The sequence below is a fragment of the Podarcis raffonei genome, chromosome Z (genome assembly GCF_027172205.1).
Source record: "Podarcis raffonei isolate rPodRaf1 chromosome Z, rPodRaf1.pri, whole genome shotgun sequence".
NCBI lineage: Eukaryota > Metazoa > Chordata > Lepidosauria > Squamata > Lacertidae > Podarcis > Podarcis raffonei.
Genome location: NC_070621.1, coordinates 43,733,462 through 43,754,060, shown reverse-complemented (window position 1 = coordinate 43,754,060; position 20,599 = coordinate 43,733,462). Strand labels below are relative to the sequence as shown.

Below are 20,599 nucleotides of genomic sequence, written 5' to 3'. Positions count from 1 at the left end.
AATGAATGTTGTGTGATTGGTTCAACGACACAAGACACATCATATGGGGACTTCTGGTGAGGCAAAATGGCGGGTGCCACGGCAGCGAGCAGCTCCTGAAGCCAGCCAGAGCCAATTGCACTACCAGGCTGGTTCTGGGCTGCTGAAACTGCTGCTGCTCCACCACTGCTGAGGTGGAACCAGAGACGCTTGGCACGTCAACTGGGGGAACCGTTGAAACCCCCCCCTGACCCAAATTGAGCCAGGAGCAAGAGCACCCAGCCACCCGGCTGACTGCCCAGCGGTGCTCTGGGGCCACAGAAACCCTGGAGCCGACGCAGGGAGAAGGAGGAGAGGAGAAGGAAGAGAGAGAAAGAGGAAGGAGAAAAAAGGGGAGAGCCCTGACCTGGCTGCACCGCTGCCGCTGCTAAGGAGGAGAGCCCTGGGAGGGCAAGGATACGTGGCTGAGCCCAGGCCTGACTGGAGCCTACTCCATGGCGGCTAGTGCTCCAAGAGAGCAGGCCAGGGCCCAGAGGAAGGCCACGTGACAGAGGAGATCACAGAAGAGATTACTTCTTTTTTAAAAAAAACAACAACTTTTTAAATAACTTTTTTTTTCTTTTTGGATTCTTTGAAAAAATCTGGTAACCTTTTAAGAGTTATTTGAGACCTTAAAGACTTGTGGCATCATTTCATTCAACAACAAATCCATGATCTTTAAAATATCCAAACTGGTTAAAATAGCCACCTCTCTGGAAGTCATTACCAAGCGTGTAAGTCATAATAGAGATCCCCATAGCTACAGCACTGAACCATTTCCTTAAAGAGTCTGCAAGTTGACAAGTGTGCAGTGACCTCAAAATACAGAAATGTATGTAACTTCAGTTGAGCCATAGGACAATTGATTCTTTTCTAAAAGCTAGAAAGGGTGGCTGGAGATCTCTCAGTAGCTAAGGTTAAATGAATCTACTTTAACCTTACTGTGAGTTTTAGTTATCCGTTTTATCATAACCCTGTATTAGGTTAGGTGATTTGTTTCTTCTCCATCCATGTCTCTGCAGTTAGTATGAATTAGGATGCCCTTAGTTTGCTTAGTAATATTAAGGTCCTGCACCCCAGTTTAAAGTAAGCAATATTTGCACTGTTCTCTGGAAAGTTAAGATCTGCACTAAAGGTTTCTACCATTGGGAATGTCCCATTTCTGGCTAAAAGTCAATCAGGGTTTGCTGGTTAAACCCAGAGCTGATCTGATGCATCAATTTAATTTGATTAAAATATTACTAACATTGAAGTGAGAGGCTACTAGGGCAGCAGATTAAACATTTTTTTAAAAAAAATATAAACTTTCAGAAACTACAGGTGGTGAGCATTATCAGACCTACCTCCCTAACACCTGGAGGTAGTGGGCACCATCCTGACACATGAGGTAATGAATTTTGGGTATCTGCTGGGACGTGTTATTTATTTAAAGACAAAATTATGGGGAGAGTCTGCTTGTTTTACTTAGGTGAGAATCTATGCAAATTCAATCTAGCTACTTGAGTAAAGTTCAATCAGCTAAGGTTTCTCCAATCAGGTGGCAGCATGATTTTTGTTATTCACCTTTGTTGCCTATTTTATTCCATTGAGCTCAGACCACTGTACTTAGATGCACCCCGATACATTCTCAAAACCCCCCTGTTAAGTGCAATGCCTGAGAGAGGAAGGCTGGGCCAAGGCCACCCACTGTAAACTTGGTTATCTTCCCCAGCTAAGTCTAAACTAAAGATGTGGAGCCTGGGGCACTCCAGGTGTTGTTGGGCTCCAGTTGTTGCATTGCAGAGGGTTGGACTAGATGATTCTTGTGGTCCCTTCCAACTCTACGATTCTAAGTTCCCACCAGCCCCAAGCCACCATGGCAAATGGTCATGAATGATGGGAGTTCAAGAGCAACTGGAGGGCCACAGGTTCCTCAAACCTGGTCTTAACTCATAACTGCCACACTAACTCACCCTCATCCAACCTTCATCCAATGACCCTTTCATGGTCTGAAATGAAATTTATGGAGTTGAGAGATTTGCTGGACTCTGTAGCATCAACTGAGTTGGCAAGTGCCTGGAGTGAGTCAGCAGTAAAGCACACGAAGCAAGTGGAGTTAACTCTTTATCAGCAAAAACACGATCTGCAAAGGAGTGCCGGGCCTAATGAGCACAACAACTCCTTTTCAGTACGGCTTGCCCCCATGAAGCAGTTGCAGAGACTGAAGGTCCCCACCTTCCCACAGCTGCCTAAGTCCCCACGTCTCCAGGATTTCCCCCAAGGAATCCAAGACTGAAACTGTGTGATGCTAACCTTGTCCACACTCCACATGCCTCTCTTGGTTCTGCGGTACAAGGAGGGAGGGGAGCTTGTTGCAGCAGGAAGGGGAAACACCTGTGACTCTTCACCAGCCAGACTCATCTCTGCTCCTTGGTCTCCCTCCTCTCCTACTCCAACTTCCGGTTCTGATTCTGGACTTCTCTCTGCCACAGACTCTCCCTGCTTACAATACCTTATTATCTCTTCAGCTTTTGCCCCTCCTCTTCCCAGTCTAATCCCTCTTCTCCCTCTGACCACTCCATCGTCCCTCCACCAATCCCTGAGCTCTCAGCCTTCTTCCCTTGGGGGTTCCCCAGCTAGTTCCTCCCACCAATCCTCTGCACCCAACCAGTCCCTGACATCAAGTGTGATTCTACAAAGTGTTTTTTTTACATGTGGAATTGATCTGGGGTTCCCATGCAAAATGATTGTGTTGCCCCATGCAAAAGTAATTCAAGTAAGACAAGACTTTTGAGTCTTCTTCCCTCAATAAGCAGGTGAAGGTTTGCAGGAGTTTACATTATTTGTTTTTCATTGCAGAAGTAATACTGATGATGATCTCTGTGACCCAGATTTTAGCAAAATGCTTGTATGTATTGTATCATGCTGTTGGCCCAAGTGAGTATTATAAAGAATGGTTCTTAAACATAAGGTAGCTTGCAATGTTTGACAATAGAGGAATTGCTTGGGGAAACTTATAAGGCCACCAGCTTTTAAAATTCAAGGTGTTGTGTGTGGGGTTTTTTTTAACAGAATGGCTAGGCACTAGTTGACCATATCCAATCTGTACTCTAGTTGTGTGTATCTGTTGATCTAAATGGCATGTGGGCAAATTGGTAGCCTGGATTAGTTCTTATCCCCCAATCAATTTCTTCCTCTCCCTCTCCCTACTACTCCCATCACTGCTTTGAAAAGTGTCATAACTCAGTGGTGAAGTATACATGCTTTGAATACAGTAGGTATCAATTCAATCCATAGCGCAGGGAACTTATTGCCTATATGCTTAAATAGGACCACTAGACTTCAAAGGTTGGCCTACTGGGTCATTTTCAGCTAACAATACCCAACTTTCCTAAGCCGAGAAATGATTTGAGAGTGCCCTAGCACTTGTCTGAAGCTGTAGACAGCTGCTGCAAGTCCTGAGCTAGCTCAAAAGTAGCCAGCATGTTTCATTCTGGCAGTTGTTGGATTCCAGCTTCCATTAGTCCAATGCAATTTTGCAAATAGTCATGATTATTTGCTGTCATCCAGCTCACAAATGCATCCAGGCACCAGTTTAGGACCTCCTGATTTGAGATGTTACAGAGAAATGGAACTGAGTGACATCTTGCCAGAAACCTTCTAATGACCTCCACAGCAGCTTCATGTAGATATTAAATAGTGTTGGAAACAAAATTGTGGTACCCAACAACTCCTAGGGGTCCAAGGCACCATCAGTCAATACTTTTCAATGGAACAGACCCTGTAAGCAGTAGTGAAGCCACCGCAAAACAAACTACGAACTCACTGAGAGCAGACACACACTGTGGTCTGTGGTATCTCAACCCACTGAGTCATCTAGGGGAATCAACAGGTTCATGGTGCTTCTGTCTTTCACCTGAATGTCACCCATCAGAGTGATCAAGGCTGATTCTATGCCCAAACTGGCCCTGAACCTGAACTGGAGTATATCAAGATAACCAGTTTCAACCAAGAGCGGAAGCACCACCTCCTGGGTCCAGGCCCCAGGGTGGTTTTCCCCCCAGGGCTGGCTACATCACTGAAGACACACCACTTTACCCTCAACAGCCAGCAAGAGCAGCACTCTAGTCCATATGAAGCAGATAATTTTGTCCTTGCAGATTTTCCTTTATGGCCTAGGACCATCATACCTACGGGACCGCCTCTCCCGGTATGCCCCATGGAGGACCTTAAGGTCCATAAATAGCAACACCCTAGAGGTCCCAGGCCCTAAGGAAGTTAGATTAGCAGCAGCCAGAGCCAGGGTCTTTCCAACACTGGCTCCGGCCTGGTGGAATGCTCTGTCTCATGAGACCAGGGCCCTGCGGGATCTGATTTCTTTCCGCAGGGCCTGTAAGACAGAGTTGTTCCACCTGGCCTTTGGCTTGGAATCAATTTGATTCCCTCCCCCTCTTTCTTTTTTCCTTTCTCCTCCTGTGATGAGGCTGCATTTTAATGTTATATTTTAATCTTGTTTTTTAAGTTGTATTTCAATCAACTTGTTTTTATTATTGTTTGTTAGCTGCCCTGAGCCCGGTCTTGTCTGGGGAGGGTGGGGTATAAATAATAATAATAATAATAATAATAATAATAATAATTTTCCACTGTAGCCATCTGATGGCTCCAAGACTGGGTTAATGAGGGTAAATGATTGCCACTTCCATTGCATAATAGCTTTTCTAAGTGGTACATGGGTTGCCAAGTAGGCTGTTTTCTCCACGTTAACCACCACACAGGCACGATTATGTGCTCTTCCATGTGTACAGTCTCCTTCAGAGCAAAACTTACACACCTTGTACTGCAATTGTCTCCAGCTGCCTGGAACTCCTCAGTAAATCGGGTGGTTGCCTAACTTCCGCAGCACCAGAGAGGACATTTGGGTGCAGTTGTGTCTATGGCCCTCCATGCCTCACTATTCCACAGGGAGACTAGGACCTTGGCAGAATTGCCTTCTGAGGCTTCTGGAAAATCTCTTGCAGCATTCAGGAATCCATCAGCTTCCACACATCTCTGGAAGTGTGGTTTCTGATCCTGGTGAGATAGCAGCAATTACTATCCCAAAACCAGTGCTACCTTTGTGGAGCACTGAGTATCTGGGAAGACATAGGTGGGTCAGGTTGATTGTTCCCATCTAACCTATTCAGGACATGACAATACAGTGGTACCTTGGTTGTCAAACTTGGCTCCCGAACAAATCGGCTCCTGAACGCCAGAAACCCAGAAGTAGTGTTCTGGTTTGCAGACGTTTCTTGGAAGCTGAACATTTGATGTGGCTTCCGCTTGAGTGCAGGAAGCTCCTACAGCCAATCAAAAGCCACACCTTGGTTTTCGAACAGTTCTGGGAGTCGAATGGACTCCCAGAATGGATTAAGTTTGACAACCAAGGTACCACTGTATGCGCCAGATTGGCTCCTTCATATACTTACAAAGCATGGGTGAGTGAGATTTTATTTTGAACTGACCTAATATTCTCCAACCACCACTAAGACAGAGGGCATAGTACTCAGTCCATCAGTTACCTGAAGAACAGGGGATCAGAGGCTGAGAGGGGGAAAGTGTTTTGATTGGGGAGGGGGGGGGAGAGAGTTTAAGTGGGAAAACTGTATTATGGTACTTAAATGAGTTTTCCCCTTGAGTTGCCGTGCAGGAGTTTGAATCGTTCTGTGTTTTTCAGGTTCTGCATTTCCGACCTTGGATGATTTAAATGAAACTGAAGTTGCTCCCCCTGAGCCAAGGACGAAAGTACAGATCGTATCTGAACAGCTGGTGACCTTTTTCAACCCAGTGAGTAAGTGCTTTTGTAGCATCATTTTTCATTGCCCCCTCTTCAAGTCCTTGAGAGGATTAGAAATGTTTGTTACTGTGGTCCTTCAATGAAAGGTCTCTTTGTTGAGCTACATTGAGGGGTGTTATTCTATGTAGAGTGCCACGTTTCATGTTTGGAAAAGGAAATAAAAAGGGGTTGTCTGAAGAAAGGAACCCTCCATTTTCTCTCATGTTGCAGCTGCACATGGATCACCCATACTGGTTTGTAAGCATCTTAGAATAATAGAATTGTAGAGTTGGAAGGGACCATGAGGGTCGACTTATTTGAGAAGCCCTCAAAGCCCTCCTGATGCATAGGACTAGTTTGAGCAGTTCTTTGGATGGGTTGAGATGCTCCCAATGCAGAATTAATGATAGGTATAAAATGTTTGCATAGTGCTGTATCTAGTAACCCAACAATGCATTGACAGCAAAAGAAAAAAGTCAAGGCAGCAGTAGCTGCTGTTGTTGTTTGTTACCCACCCTTCACCCTAAGATCCCAGAGAATGTTACAACAATTGAAAACACAACATAAAAACAGTTTGTTTTCAACTTGCAAAGAGAGAAGAGGGGATCATCTTAAAAATAGACATCTCAAATGTCAGGGTAAAAAGGGGCATCTTTAGCATTCACTAAAAGCTTCAAAGTGAAGAATCCAGGCACACTTCTGGCGGGAGGGGATTCCACAACTTAAGGGCTGCCACAGAGAATAAGCTTTCCTAGACTACTGCCACCAGAGGGTAGTGGAACAACCAAAAGGGCTTAGAGATACGTGTGGATATTCACGGACATGTACATAATTATCCAATGGTTGTCCTGCTCAGAGTATACCCATTGAAATTAAAGGACTTAGTCTCTTTCTGTTTGATGGTTTTACACTTAGTAGGACTTGTATACAATCCATAAATCCAGTGCTGGGCAGACCAATAAAGCAGGGTTTTCCTTTCTCTCCCATTCTTGCCATACTCCAAGAGCATAGGGGTTGGGCCAAACAGGCCAATGGAGCACAAGCCTTGCTCCTCCTCCTGCTGAGCTGTGGTGCATGGGTCCCCAGCATGCTGCACATGTGCTCGCAGGTGTTCACAGCAGACGTCCCTGGTGCCCTCAGGCCCCCACCCCCACCCTCTAAAATGAATCTTGCAACATTCTTTAGCCAATGGAATGCTTTTCACCCACCCCAGTTCGATTGTGGCAAGGAGGCAATTTTAAGTGAGTAACAGCTGGGGGCTGGGTAGGGGAGCAGCTGCACATGTGTTGTGCCCATGACCATTTCTCTTTGCTTACAAATGTGCCCACAGACTCCTGAAAGGTCAGCAACACTTGCTGCAGTGGCTGGATGCTGAAGAAGTTGAAGGAGAAGAAGGGCGACCCTGCTTTCGGTTCCCTCTTTTTCTTCCACTAGTGGATTTCAGAATCAGTTTGCTGTGTGTTGTAGGGGCTGCTTTTTACAAACGAAGCAATTGCAAAGCCCCATTAAGTACTTTTGCAAACCGCTTAGAGACTATTGTAGTTAAGTGGTATATAAATTGTTTAAATAAATGAAAGAAGGGCCTTGCACGGATCTTGCTGCATGGCTCTTTTGCTTTTTGGCAGTAGTGTTGCTGTTTCCACCAAAAGGAGAAGCAGACTTCAAAGTGGCACTTGGAAATAATCAGCTCATTAGTGTGTGGAGATTGCCCAGTTCATTCCAACCTTCAAAGGAAAAAGGCCCTCCTGAATCTTATTCAGATACTCCAAAGCAAAGGGCTCAATCAAAAACATACTTTCAAAACCACCACGTTGATGCCTGACCCCTCCGTGTGTTTCTCTGTGCTTTTTTTCTCTGCTACTGTTCCTTTTCTCCCTTGCATGGAGTTGATGCATAAGTGAAAAGGAATTCTCAGCAAATTTCCAATAAAACATGTTGTTGTTTAGTCGTTTAGTCGTGTCCGACTCTTTGTGACCCCATGGACCAGAGCACGTCAGGTACTTCTGTCTTCCACTGCCTCCCGCAGTTTGGTCAGACTCATGTTTGTAGCTTCGAGAACACTGTCCAAAACATAAAACATAGTATCATCCATTTGCATATCCCCCCCGGAAAAAGGAAACGTCTCATAGAAAGAGGACACTGAGCTAATTTGTATGCATAGATCAGGGCTGGGAAACCTCTAGTCCTCTGGACATTGCTAAACTACATATCCCATTAGTCCCACCCAGCATAGTCTAGGCTGCTCAGAGTTGTAGTCCAGCAACATCTGGGGTGTGTGTGAAAGGTTCTTCACTCCTGATATAGATACAAAAATGGATTCAGAACCATCTTTCCCATAGGGCTTAGTGGTGCGTCACGCCAGGGCGCCAGCCTCTCAGGGGCGCCCTAGCAAGTGGGGGAGCTGTGTGGCTTTGCCGATGACCTCTCCTTTCCCTGCATGCCCGCCAGCTGGCGGGTGTGCAGCTTCCCTGCCAAGCCTCCTCAGGAGGAGAGCAATCCCCACAGAGGCTTAGGATGGAAGCTGTGCCCCACCAACCATATGGCTGGCGGGCACGCAGCTAGCCTCCCAAGCCTCTGCAGGGATTGCTCTCCTCCCGAGGAGGCTTGTGAGGGGTGCAACTTCACTCCCAAGCCTCTGTGGGGTTTGCTCTTCTGCAGCAGCATGGGGGAGAGTTGTGCTCCCCCCCCCCGATGGCTGGCAGTGAGCAGCTCTGGCCACCCCAACACTATCCGTGGTAATTTGGCGGTGCTGGGCAGATATTTGCACCCCAGTGTCACATCTGCTAAAGACAGCCCTGCATGGATTCAAGCCATAGTAATTCTAATGTTGGACCCACTGAAATGAATGCACATGGCTAATTTAGGTCCACTCATTTCAATAGGTCTGCTCTGTATAGAATGCTCTTGGATACCCTGTAATTGGGGAAGATGGTGACCAGGTGAAACTTCATGCCTGCTCAGTCACCTGCCCAGATGTTGTCACTCACTGTTGACGGGAGACTCTAAGAACCCTCTTGCTCTCTCTTCTTAGGATCTTTTGTCTTTAAACCAGACTTGGAGTGGAGAGACCTAAAGGACTGTTCTCTTTAAAGTGGAACACATGGCCACCCTAAATGGAAGCAGCGGTCTGGAATAACTTTGCCTCGTGCCTCAGTGTGTACATGTTTAAACTGGGCTTGGAACTGAAATCTTGCATTTCTGCTTCATTTCCCAAAGCGTGTCGACCCAAAACAAATCAGGCAGTGGTGCCTTGCCAAGCTGGGGAAAAGAGCAACAAGTCGTTGTGTCTGGAACACAAGTGCTGCTTCTCGTCTAAAAAGCATGTTCAGTTGGACTGCTACACTCCACTCAAAGACCGTAAGTGGCATTCTGCCTCCAGGGCTCTTTCACTTGTTCTGCAAAGCTGGACACATATAGTTTCTTATGCCTGCACTGCCACCTTCAGCCAAGACCTTGTTGCTGCTTTTCCCAGGTGGCACAGCAGAGTAGTATAGATACAGGGTCAGGTTTGTAAGCAGTAGTGGCTGGTGGTGACCCTTGGGATTAGTTGGGGCAGAAGCCAGCAGTAGATGAAGGCAGAGCCAATGACAGGCAGAGCCAACTCGCTCTGATTCCCCCACCCCACCTTCCTCCATTCAAGGGATAACACTGAAACTAGTGGGGAGGAAGATGACAATGCATTGCCAGCCCCTGGATTGGTTATAGTCAAGGAGGCAGGCAGGTGGGGGATGGCTGAGAGCAGCTCAGCTTCATGGGGCAGTTCCCCACTTGCCCTCCTTAATGGACTAGCCTCCACTGCTTGCAGGTCTGTGTTGAGGACTTACATAATGCACCAGGAAGCTCTCAAATGAGCATGAGGGGCCATAGCTTGGAACATAGGATTTTCACACAGTAGGTCCCAGGTTATATCTCTCTCCTTGCCAGTTAAGTAAAAATCTCAGTTATCAGATCTGGGAAGTATTTCTGTCTGAGAAGTCATACCAGTCTGAGCAAACAGTGTTGGACTAGACCAGGTTATGTGTTGTGCTGTACCACTTCAGTTGTTGCTGGGCTTACAATTCTCTCATTCCATCATCCCTAACAACATCTAGAAGGCGACAGGTCCTGCACCCTTTGACTTCACAGAGTAGTCATCTGTTTCATTTTACATCAGTGCACACAGATATTGTGGCTCCCATTGTGTTTTGGAGTGCATCTTAAAATGTTTCTTCAAAATTCAATGTGCTTCTCCTGTAGAGTTTATTTTCCATCCAGTTTGTCTGTTTGTAGAGCGGTTTTGGTACTTGAATGCTTCAGGGTGTGCAGCATATGTCAATAAACAACACGTGCTTATAGTCCACAAAGCACACGCTGTGTGCATTCTAACAATCTGTTGACAAAACAGAAACCCTTCACAGGCCTCTTAGACTGCAGCATCTCACAAATTATTGGGTTACCTCCTGCAATGGGTAATTGGCAATTTTATTGCCCTGTTCAATCGTCTGATTCTTCACTTCACTGAACATATTTGCTATTTTCCCCTGCCAGTTTTGAGAACAGTGGGAGGCAAGGCCTGTTGCTTTCATGTGGTCTTCCTGGAGGCTTCTGGGTGGCCTCTTGGAAAGAAGGCTGCCAGGCTAGGTGGACCTTAGGGCTGATCCAGCAGGATTTCCATCACAGTTATATTTACAACAAATGTAGATCAGGAGCCAACAAAAACCCCTCTGCAGCTAGTTTCACATGTTTGGAGTCTTTGAGTTTGTTTGTTTTCTCAGACAGGCAGCCTCTCTTCTTCTGATGCCACATGACAAACTGCTTTTGTAACTTAAAAGGGAGGAATTCTTATTTTACTTATTTGCAATGTTTATATGCCAGCAACATTATAGGGAAAAATATTATGGCAGTGAACTGCATAAAATCAACAATACAGCCATTCCTGTACCATAGTTGTCAACTTTCAGATTGGAAATAAGGGATCAGCAGCCTCAAAAATAAGGGAACAGCAGCCTCACTTGTCCCGGGTACAGTCTACGGGATATCTAACAATCTGGGATAGCAGTGGAAAGCAGCGGGAAACAGCGCTGGAATAAGGGAATTTCCCACAAAAAAAGGGAAGGTTGACAGCTATGTCCTATACAGGGATAGCCTTACCATTGTAGTCCAGGCATTGGTAACCTCAAGGCTGGATTACTGCAGTGCACACTATATGGGGCTGCTTTTGGGCCTGATTAGGGAGCTACAGTCAGTGCAGAATGTGACAGCCAGACTGCTGATGGGAGAATGTGGCCAACATGTGAGACCATTGTTGGCTGTCCATCTGCTCCCAAAACAGATTCAAGTATATACAGTTTTACCGTACATACTCAAGTATAAGCCGACTTTTTCAGCACATTTTTTATGCTGAAAAAGCCCCCATCGGCTTATACTCAAGTGAGGGTCCTTTCAGGCTGCTCCTTCCTCCTCCTCCGCCTTTGGCGCAGTTGGCGTTGGCGGAGGAGGAACAAGCAGCCCAAAAGCAGCCCTTTTGGGCTGCTTGTTCTTCCTTTGCCGCTGCCGCCACCACCAGGTTTGTGGTGAACTTATTGACTCAAGTTTTCCCAGTTTTTTGTGGTAAAATTGGGTGCATTGGCTTATATTCGGGTTGGCTTATACTCGAGTATATATGGTAATTCACAAAGCACTGAAAATTTTAGGGACCTTAGGGAACACCTGAACCTTTCTATCCCAGGACAATCACTGAGATCATCTGCAATCAAGTTGGTGGTGCTTCTCCAAGTTGGCAAGGCTTATTTGTCAACAACAAGACCAAAGCCCTGAGTGTCATTGGTCCAGCATTATGGAATAGTCTGCCAACAGGCACCTTCTGTTTCCAGTTTTAAATGCCTGCTGAAAACTTTCCTATTCCAATAGGCTTATGCAGGCAATTAAGGCTGCATCTCTCCATAATAGCTAGCTGATTTCTGATTTCAGAATTTTAATGTGGTTTTTATTGTACGGTTTTACGTATAACCACTCTGATACTTTGTATGAAATAAAATTGCATTCATAAAGCAAGTCCCAAACTCGTTGCAAATCAGTAGAGCAGATTAATGCATCAACATAGCTTGATCGCCCAAGGGAAGCCTGAGTAAACAGGTGCATGTTAAGCAGGTGTCTAAACAGTGGGTGCTTATTGGAATTGCATTGCAAAGAGAAGGCACTTGCTTTATTCTATTTAAATTATTTTTACTCAGACAAATTATATACCACTTAAGCACAATTGTCTCTAAGTAGCATACGTCAAACTCAACAGTGCAATAAATATATAAAGCCAGTTTAAAACTATAAAATCAGATCTGACTGTTAAAAGGCCTGCTGGAATAAAAAGTGATCATAAGATGAACCTCAGGAGCATATGGCAATGCTAACAGCATTGAAATATCTCAGCAGAGGTGCAGAATGTAAAGCATTCCCAGAGATAACCTGGTCTTCAAGTTGTTCCATAGAAAGACCTTAAACTTGGCCCGGTATCATATTTGCAGCCTCTGCAACTCCTTCAGCACAGATGTTTTGCCCTGTGAATGAGGTACCTCCTTCAACAACCTGGCAGCAGCCTTCTCCAGCTCAACTTTAATGGATGCCCCACAAATAATGCAATGCTGTGATACATTCTGGAGGTTACAGATGCCTGGACTTCTGCAGTTAAACAAGCCCAATCCAGAGCTGCCAGGAAGGGCTGCAGTTCAGTGTAGGACATCTGCTTTGCATGCAGGATGTCCCTGGTTTGATATCCATGTAAGGCTGGGAAAGATTCCCTGGAGTGCCTCTGCCAGTCAGTGCAGACAATACTGAGCTAGATGGACCAATTCAGTACAAAGGCAGCTTCCTATATTCCTTAACAGCCATACGCAGTCGTAGCCAATGTAGTCACTTGTGTGTTCAATGACAAAGATTCAGCCTGGAGTGCACCCCAAAATGTTCAAATTCATATTGTGATAAGGCAACCTTCCCCAACTGGGTGACCTCAAAATGTTGCTAGGCTCTAACCCTAACCCTAACCCTAACCCTAACCCTTAACCCTAACCCCTAAACCTAAACCTAAACCTAAACCCTAACCCTAACCCTAACCCTAACCCTCTAACCCTAACCCTAACCCTCTAACCCTAACCCTAAACCCTAACCCTAACCCTAACCCTAACCCTAACCCTAACCCTGACCCTAAACCCTAAACCCTAAACCCTAACCCCTGACCCTAAACCCTGACCTTGACCCTAGCCCTAACCCTAACCCTAACTCTACTCCTAACCCTAACTCTACTCCTAACCCTGACCCTGACCCAGACCCTAACCCTAACCCCTAACCCTAAACCCTAACCCTGACCCCTAACCCTACCCCTGGCCCTGGCCCTAACCCTACCCCTGATCCGGACCCTAACCCTAACCCTAACCCCTAACCCTAAACCCGGACCCTAACCCTAACCCTAACCCTAACCCCTGACCCTAATCCCTAAACCCTAACCCTAACCCTGACCCTGACCCTACCCCTGACCCTAACCCTTAACCCTAACCCTAAATCCTAAACCCTGACCTTGACCCTAACCCTACTCCTAACCCTGACCTTAACCCTAACCCCTGACCCTAACCCTAACCCCTGACCCTAACCCTAAACCCTAACCCTGACCCTAACGTTAACCCTTACCCTAACCTTACTCCTGACCCTGACACTGACCCTAACCCTAAACCCTGACCCTAACCCCTGACCCTAACCCTAAACCCTAACCCTAAACCCTAACCCCTAACCCCTAACCCTAAACCCTAAACCCTAAACCCTAACCCTCTAACCCTCTAACCCTAACCCTCTAACCCTAAACCCTAACCCTAACCCTGACCCTGACCCTAAACCCTAACCCCTGACCCTAAACCCTGACCTTGACCCTAACCCTAACTCTACTCCTAACCCTGACCCTGACCCTAACCCTAACCCCTAACCCCTGACCCTAACGCTAAACCCTAACCCTTAACCCTTAACCCTAACCCTAAACCCTAACCCTAACCCTAACCCTAACCCTAACCCTAACCCTGACCCTACCCCTGACCCTAACCCTGACCCTGACCCTAAACCTAAACCTAACCCTAAACCCTAACCTTAACCCTCTAACCCTAACCCTCTAACCCTAACCCTGACCCTAAACCTAAACCCTAACCCTAAACCCTGACCATGACCCTAACCCTACTCCTAACCCTGACCCTAACCCCTAACCCCTGACCCTAACCCTAACCCTAAACCCTAACCCTAACTCTAACCCTAAACCCTGACCCTACCCCTACCCCTGACCCCAAACCTAACCCTAACCCTAACCCCTGACCCTAACCCTAAACCCTGACCCTAACCCTAACGTTAACCCTAACCCTAACGTTAACCCTAACCCTAACCTTACCCCTGACCCTGACCCTAACCCTAAACCCTAAACCCTAAACCCTGACCCTAACCCCTGACCCTAACCCTAAACCCTAAACCCTAACCCTACCCCTGACCCTAACCCTAACCCTAACCCCTGACCCTAACCCTAACCCTAAACCCTAACCCTACTACCCTAACATACCTCACAGGGTAGTTATGAGGGCCAACTGGGTGTTTATGCCACCTTGCAGGGCTGCAAACTTGAATAAAATATTGTGGGGGCCCAGGTAAGCACCACCCTGCATAATCGATCACATGACACGGTGCACACACACCATTTGAATGGCAATGCCCATCAACTTTGCAGGAGACCAGCCCAGGGGCGGAGCTTCATGCTCCAGCACCAGGGGGTGGAGAGCAGGCAGGGGCGGGGCTGGCATGCGTCACGGGGTGGGGCGCGTCACCTGCAGGGGCGGGCTGCGCATCTTGGGGGCATGGCGCGCCATCCACAGAGGCATGGCATGCATCCTGGGGGTGTGGCACACTGCCTGAAGGGGCGTGGTGCACATCCTGGGGGTGGGGCACACTGCCTGCCGGGGCATGGCACCCAGTGCAGGGGGGCAGGCAGCTGCGATGGCTCCCTTCTGGGATCACGCTGCCGGGGGCAGTGCACTCCCCCCGCACTCCTCTTCCTCCGCCAGTGGACAAGCACCTGAAATATTTTATTGCGGGGGCTGGAGCACCCACGGCCCCTAGGAGTTGGCTCCTATGCCACCTTGACCGCCTCTGAAAAAATGTAATAATGAAAAATACTGGCATAAAAGGACATATTAATAATAAAAAAAGACCTACCCACATGATGCTGACACGATACCCTGCATGAATGCTGTGCAATAGAATGTACTTTCACCCAATTATTTGTTTGCTTGTGTTGCAACACAAAAAAATCTCTAATAAAACTAATTTTTTAAAGGGATATTAACTGTAAAGTAATTGTTCATTCCCCTCCTATAGGGAATACTCCCCCCAAGACACTTCCCTATCTAACACTCAATTTAAAACGAATGTCTTATCACAGCTTCCCCTGGCCTGCTGCCCTCCAATAGCTCTAACTCCCATCAGTTTTGACCCCAGGCCAGGCATTTGGGGGCTGATAGGAATGAGAGCACTTTAGCTGTTACACCACAATGGTTCTCCTATGTTTCTGTGATAGCACAGGAGTGTTGGTTTACATCAGAGCAGTTTGAACTCAGGGTTGCATCCCAGAAATAAACTTTCCCCACTAACCATGTAACTGCAGTACAAAACTTAACATCCTCTATACAGGTGCAGCGGAATGAAGTGGTAGAAGTCCAGAGGAAGGAGTGTGGACATTACCATGTCAGACTGCCTGTGAAGGAACATATATTTGTTTTAAATCTAACCCACATTAAAAACAAAACAAAACAGAGAGGTAGAGATTCTATCTCACTCCTGTGCTAGCTTTCTAGCTGCAGAGACTTGACTGCAACAAGAAAGGAGTTGGGAAAGATCATGGCACCCAAAACATCACCATTCTGTAGTGATTTAAAAAAAGGGTATGTGTGTCCCAGGACACTTGCAGGATATACTTCATAACTTGGGTAGAAGGTGAACAAAGTGTGTAGTAGTTGCAGTATGTAGGAGGAGGAGATGCAAGACATTACCATGGAGTGGTTTATGTGCAAGAGGGGTTGCACAAAAGGAGGGGAAAGGAGGCATGGGAGTGAAGGCATGTACAAAGGGGTATAAAGCAGAGCTACAGAGTAGAAAAGGGAAGTGGCTTCAGAAATCAGGTTGAGCTTAAGTAGTTGCATGGGGTGGGAAGTGGAAGCTCCAGGGGGTTAATGTGGGGAAAATGGCAGGGGTGGTGGTGGAGCAAACAGGAGCACAGCTCCTAGTGTACTATAGACATCCACGTGCTTTGGAGATTATTTATTGCAGATGCGGCCATGAAGCAAAGCTGACTCATTACTAGGTTGTAGGACAGTTACAAGCCAAGCTGATGTTGATTGAACTGTAACAGGCCCTCAACAGATCCTGCGGATGCTTGGTGCTGGGATAGGAGGACTGACCCTTCTTGCGTGTCTTCCATGTTGCTGTTTTATTCTGGAGAGGAGGTAAGAGATACTTCCTCCAGCTGCGTTATGGGGCACTTCAGCACTCTCACAGTAAAATGCAGTGGAGTGGAGGGAGCAGAGGCGCCGGCTCCTAGGGGCCAAACCCTTTTGGATCCCCTCAACATTTGCTTGTGAGGGACACCCCCCCATGTTAAAAAAAAGGTCATGTCAGTTTGGAGGAGCCAGGAACACAATGGCAATGTGGCCTTAGTGGCTGGGTCATCCTCCTTCTTCTCCTGGTGGCAGTAGCAGCAGCAGCCGCCAACCATTGAAGCCACCACATTCCTGGCTTCTCCAAGCTGGTGTGATGTCCTGACATGATGTCGTCACACGTGGGATGTTGGGCCCCCCACCACACTTGCAAGTTGGTGTCTCTAAGATGGAGGGACTCTAACTCAGCGGCAGAGCACATCCAAAAGTCCAGTCTCTGACATCTCCTTTAAAAGGACCAGGAAGCAGGAGATGAGAGGACACATTTCCACCCCATATCTAGAAGATCCACCTTGATCACTGTGACCTCCTGATGAGGCATTTCTGGAGGTTCCCCATGCCCCTGAGATTAGATTGGCCTTCACTTTAGTGTGGCAGGCCCTGCCCTGTGGAATTTCCTCACAGAGCTACAATTCCTAGCAACCTGAACGAAATACAATTTCCAGAATTTTTTTTGGGGGGGAGTGGGCAACCATTTGCTTTATATGATTGCTGAATGCGCTTTAAACATATGGTATGGGTGTGGCCACTGTCCAGGGCAGACAATCCTGAACTAGGCAGGCCGACAGTCTGATCTGGGGTAACGTAGCTTCCCTATGTTCTCACACAAATTTTTAGCATAAAGTTGCTCAGCTATCAAATTATTTACCATGAAAAATAAATTGCCCTGCCTGTGCATATGGAACCACACACACTCAGGCATTATTCCTCTCCCCTCGCCAGATGGTTATTTGTTGAAAGTTTCCACACATGGACCTCCTGCATAGAATCTTTGCATTTACAATTTCCTCTGCTCTCAGCACCCAATGCTGAAACTGCAGATAGCCAAGCAGAGCCACTGGCACATCTCCAAACAAGAGACTAGAATTAGCAAAGAATGGTCTGCTAAGATAAGCCCTGGGAAATGAATGTGTGAGAGATGGGATTCATATCAATGCTGAAGTGATTTGCCCAGGAAGGGCTGTGTGGAGTGGATGGACTGTTGCTATTGCTAGGAATATTATTGGATGTTGCTTAAAAAGGCCTTTTTAAAAAAGAAGAACAAAGCAAGCAAAAAAGGCCATAATTAACTAGATGTTGAACCATTTTAATTTCTAGCACACCCTCATTGAAATGTTTGAATACATCAAAAGAAGCAAAACTGTAAGGAAGAATTATCTTTTCTAGTTTCAAGATGGCACCTCTTTTGGCATAGGGTTCCAGTGAGTTCTTTCAACACATCTGCAAGAGTGTAACATATACTGGGAAACTACCAAAGCTGTATGTGGGTCTTTCATCTGCAGGTGCATTGCACAAGTAAAGAATTTCTCACCTGTTGCTGCTGCATTTGGCTTTTGAAAGCTAAATTGGACATGACGGATTGGCGTGCCTTCCTTGTTCGTATATAAAGGAGAGGATTTAGGGGGATAGGGCTTACTGCAGCATTCGGGGACTTGTAGCCTTCCAGAGGCTGTTGGACCGCAGCATCCCTGACCATTGGCCATGCTAACTGGGGCTGATGGGGGGGTTGATGTACAACATCTGGAAGTCCACATGCTACCCACTCCTGGTTTACTGGAACTGAGCTGGGGGTGGAGAAAAATGGACAGAGCAAATAGACTAGGGTGGAAGGAAGCAGCAAAACCCCTCTCTCACACCTTCCTATAACTGTTGCAATCAACTGAATTTCTCTTGCTTTGAGTGAGATTAAAAAAGGTAAAGGGACCCCTGACCATTAGGTCCAGTCGTGGCTGACTCTGGGGTTGTGGCACTCATCTCACTTTACTGGCCGAGGGAGCCGGCGTACAGCTTCCAGGTCATGTGGCCAGCATGACTAAGCCGCTTCTGGCGAACCAAAGCAGCACACGGAAACACCGTTTACCTTCCTGCTGGAGCGGTACCTATTTATCTACTTGCACTTTGACGTGCTTTTGAACTGCTAGGTGGGCAGGAGCTGGGACTGAGCAACGGGAGCTCACCCCGTTGTGGGGATTCGAGCCGCCGACCTTCTGATCGGCAAGTCCTAGGCTCAGTGGTTTAACCCACAGCGCCACCCACGTCCCTTTTGAGTGAGATTACTGGTTCTTAAATTCAGTGCTTCTACTCTGACCTACAGTAGCTCAGGTCTCAGGCAGGGATCCTTCCCTTCACTTGCTACCATGAATGCATAACGTCCCAGGTTTGATCCCTGATATCACCCTGTTAAAAGATCAGATAGGAAGGGAAGGGAAAGATGCCTGCCTGAGCCCTGTCCAGTTATCGCCAGTCAGTGCTGAAACTGGAAAATACTCTTACCTGGTATCAGACCAGGGGCAGATCTATACTCATGGTTTTTAATGTTAAGGAAGAGTTAAGGAATGGTTTTGATAACATAAATGGACACATGACTTCCTACTTTTTACGTTAATAATGCGTTATTACCTTGTCTTTTTATAGCTTAATTTTTAATCGTTTTATGCTCCTACATTGGTGAAACACTGCTCACATGTCCCCCCAGAGGGAGTAGCAGAGCAACCAGTGACCAGCAGCATGGAAAGAAAGAGCATTTTGGAAAATGGTGTGGCTGGGTATTACTTACATTTGACCGGGCGGGAGGGGGGGCATGATAAAAATGTTAAATAGCAAGTGACATTTTAGAACGACATATCTAATATCGTTCTGATATGGGGAAATAACATTGGACAGGTCAGTATAGCTGCAGCCCTGGTTTACTACCCTTGCCACCATTAAGTGTATCTGGAATCTGCCAGGAAATGCACAATATTCTCATTGAAGGTTTTTTTTGGTGGCATTTCAGCCCATGTTTTAATGCATTACGAAGAGGCCCCAAAGGAGATGATTTTGAAGAAGACAGTGATGATGAGAGTGATGAAAGCAGTGATAGTGATTCTTCATCATCCGTCCAAGATGATGTTGAGAAACAAACGAGCAAGAAGGAAAAGGGCAAATAAACCACTCACCACTATTTGACCAACTTTTGTATGTGTGTTTTGTATTCATATCCTCAACCTTTCCATTTTTTCAGTGCTCACGACAGCTTATATAAAATCACAACACACACACACATATAACGCAAAGAATTAAAAAAGATTATAACACAATCCAGCACCAAAAGTAAAGAAAAAAGCAAAACAATAATTGGGCAGGCTCCCTCAAGGAGGACAAGTGCAAGAGAAAATATAAGTTTGAGTCTTGAAAACTAAAAGGAAACAGGAGTAAAGTTAACCAAATTCTCGGGGCCAGAGTGGGTCATGGTCGAAAAGGCCCTGCTCATGTAACTTAATGTTACCGGACGTCCCCGTTTCCCAGGGACAGTCCCCAGATTTACAAATCAGTCCCTGGACAAAATCCATTGAAGTTGAAAAGTGTCCCCGGATTCATGGAAAAAAACCTGGTAACCTTAATGTAACTACCAGCCTCCCACCTATAGGAGAGGATATATGGAGCCAAGCCTGTAATGATGGACTCAGTGAATGGGCAAGTTCATATGAGAGAAGACAGTCCTTTGGATAAACTGGTCCCACACCATTTTAGGGCAGCTCCCTCTAAACAGTCCTCCCCTAAAACAGCTCCCATCAGCCCCAGCCAAGGGCCGCAGTCAAATTACCCAAATGCTGGTTGTCAAGCCGTGTATTAGTTGAGCAAAGCAGGTGCCATGGGAGCATGGACTCTGCATGCCGAAGGGTCCCAAGTTCAAGCCAGTTCAAAAGGAACTCAGTGGAGATGGGAAAAGATGATTACTAAAGATTCCAGAGAGATTACTGCCAGTCAGAGAAGGCAGTATTGTATTGGATGGGAGGCATAGTCTGACTCAGTTGAAGGCAGCTTCCTATGATCAACAGCAGACATTGAGGTGTCCCAGGAGCAAGAACGTAAGAAGAGCCTTAGTGGATGAGGCCTCCAGCATCTTGTTCCCACACTGGTCACCCAGGTGCATGTGTTTCTGATGGTGTTTTGTACTTTAATCAGAGATGAGGACCTTTTACAAGAATGCTTTAGACAGTCTTTTAAACAAGCAGCCACAAGATGGTGGTATAAGCAAACAATTTTCCATTGCTTTCCCTTTTCCTCTGGAAGTTGCTATGCATGTGAAGATCCCATTTAA

At 46.5% G+C, this 20,599-nt stretch overlaps 1 protein-coding gene across 3 annotated transcripts; it reads left to right on the top strand.

Annotated features, from left to right (window-relative positions):
* Positions 1-798: 798 nt before the first annotated feature.
* On the top strand, positions 799-19,464 carry FMR1NB (FMR1 neighbor). Of its 3 annotated transcripts, XM_053373372.1 has the most exons (7): positions 860-961; positions 1,330-1,378; positions 2,857-2,934; positions 5,711-5,824; positions 9,026-9,166; positions 16,212-16,305; positions 19,292-19,464. In XM_053373372.1, exons 3-7 carry the CDS (start codon positions 2,868-2,870, stop codon positions 19,443-19,445), a joined length of 570 nt encoding a protein of 189 aa, XP_053229347.1. In that variant the 5' UTR covers positions 860-961; positions 1,330-1,378; positions 2,857-2,867; the 3' UTR covers positions 19,446-19,464. The 3 variants fall into 3 exon arrangements, with proteins under 3 accessions (XP_053229349.1, XP_053229347.1, XP_053229348.1); XM_053373374.1 differs by lacking the exons at positions 860-961; positions 1,330-1,378 and adding an exon at positions 799-850; XM_053373373.1 differs by lacking the exon at positions 1,330-1,378.
* Positions 19,465-20,599: the final 1,135 nt, after the last annotated feature.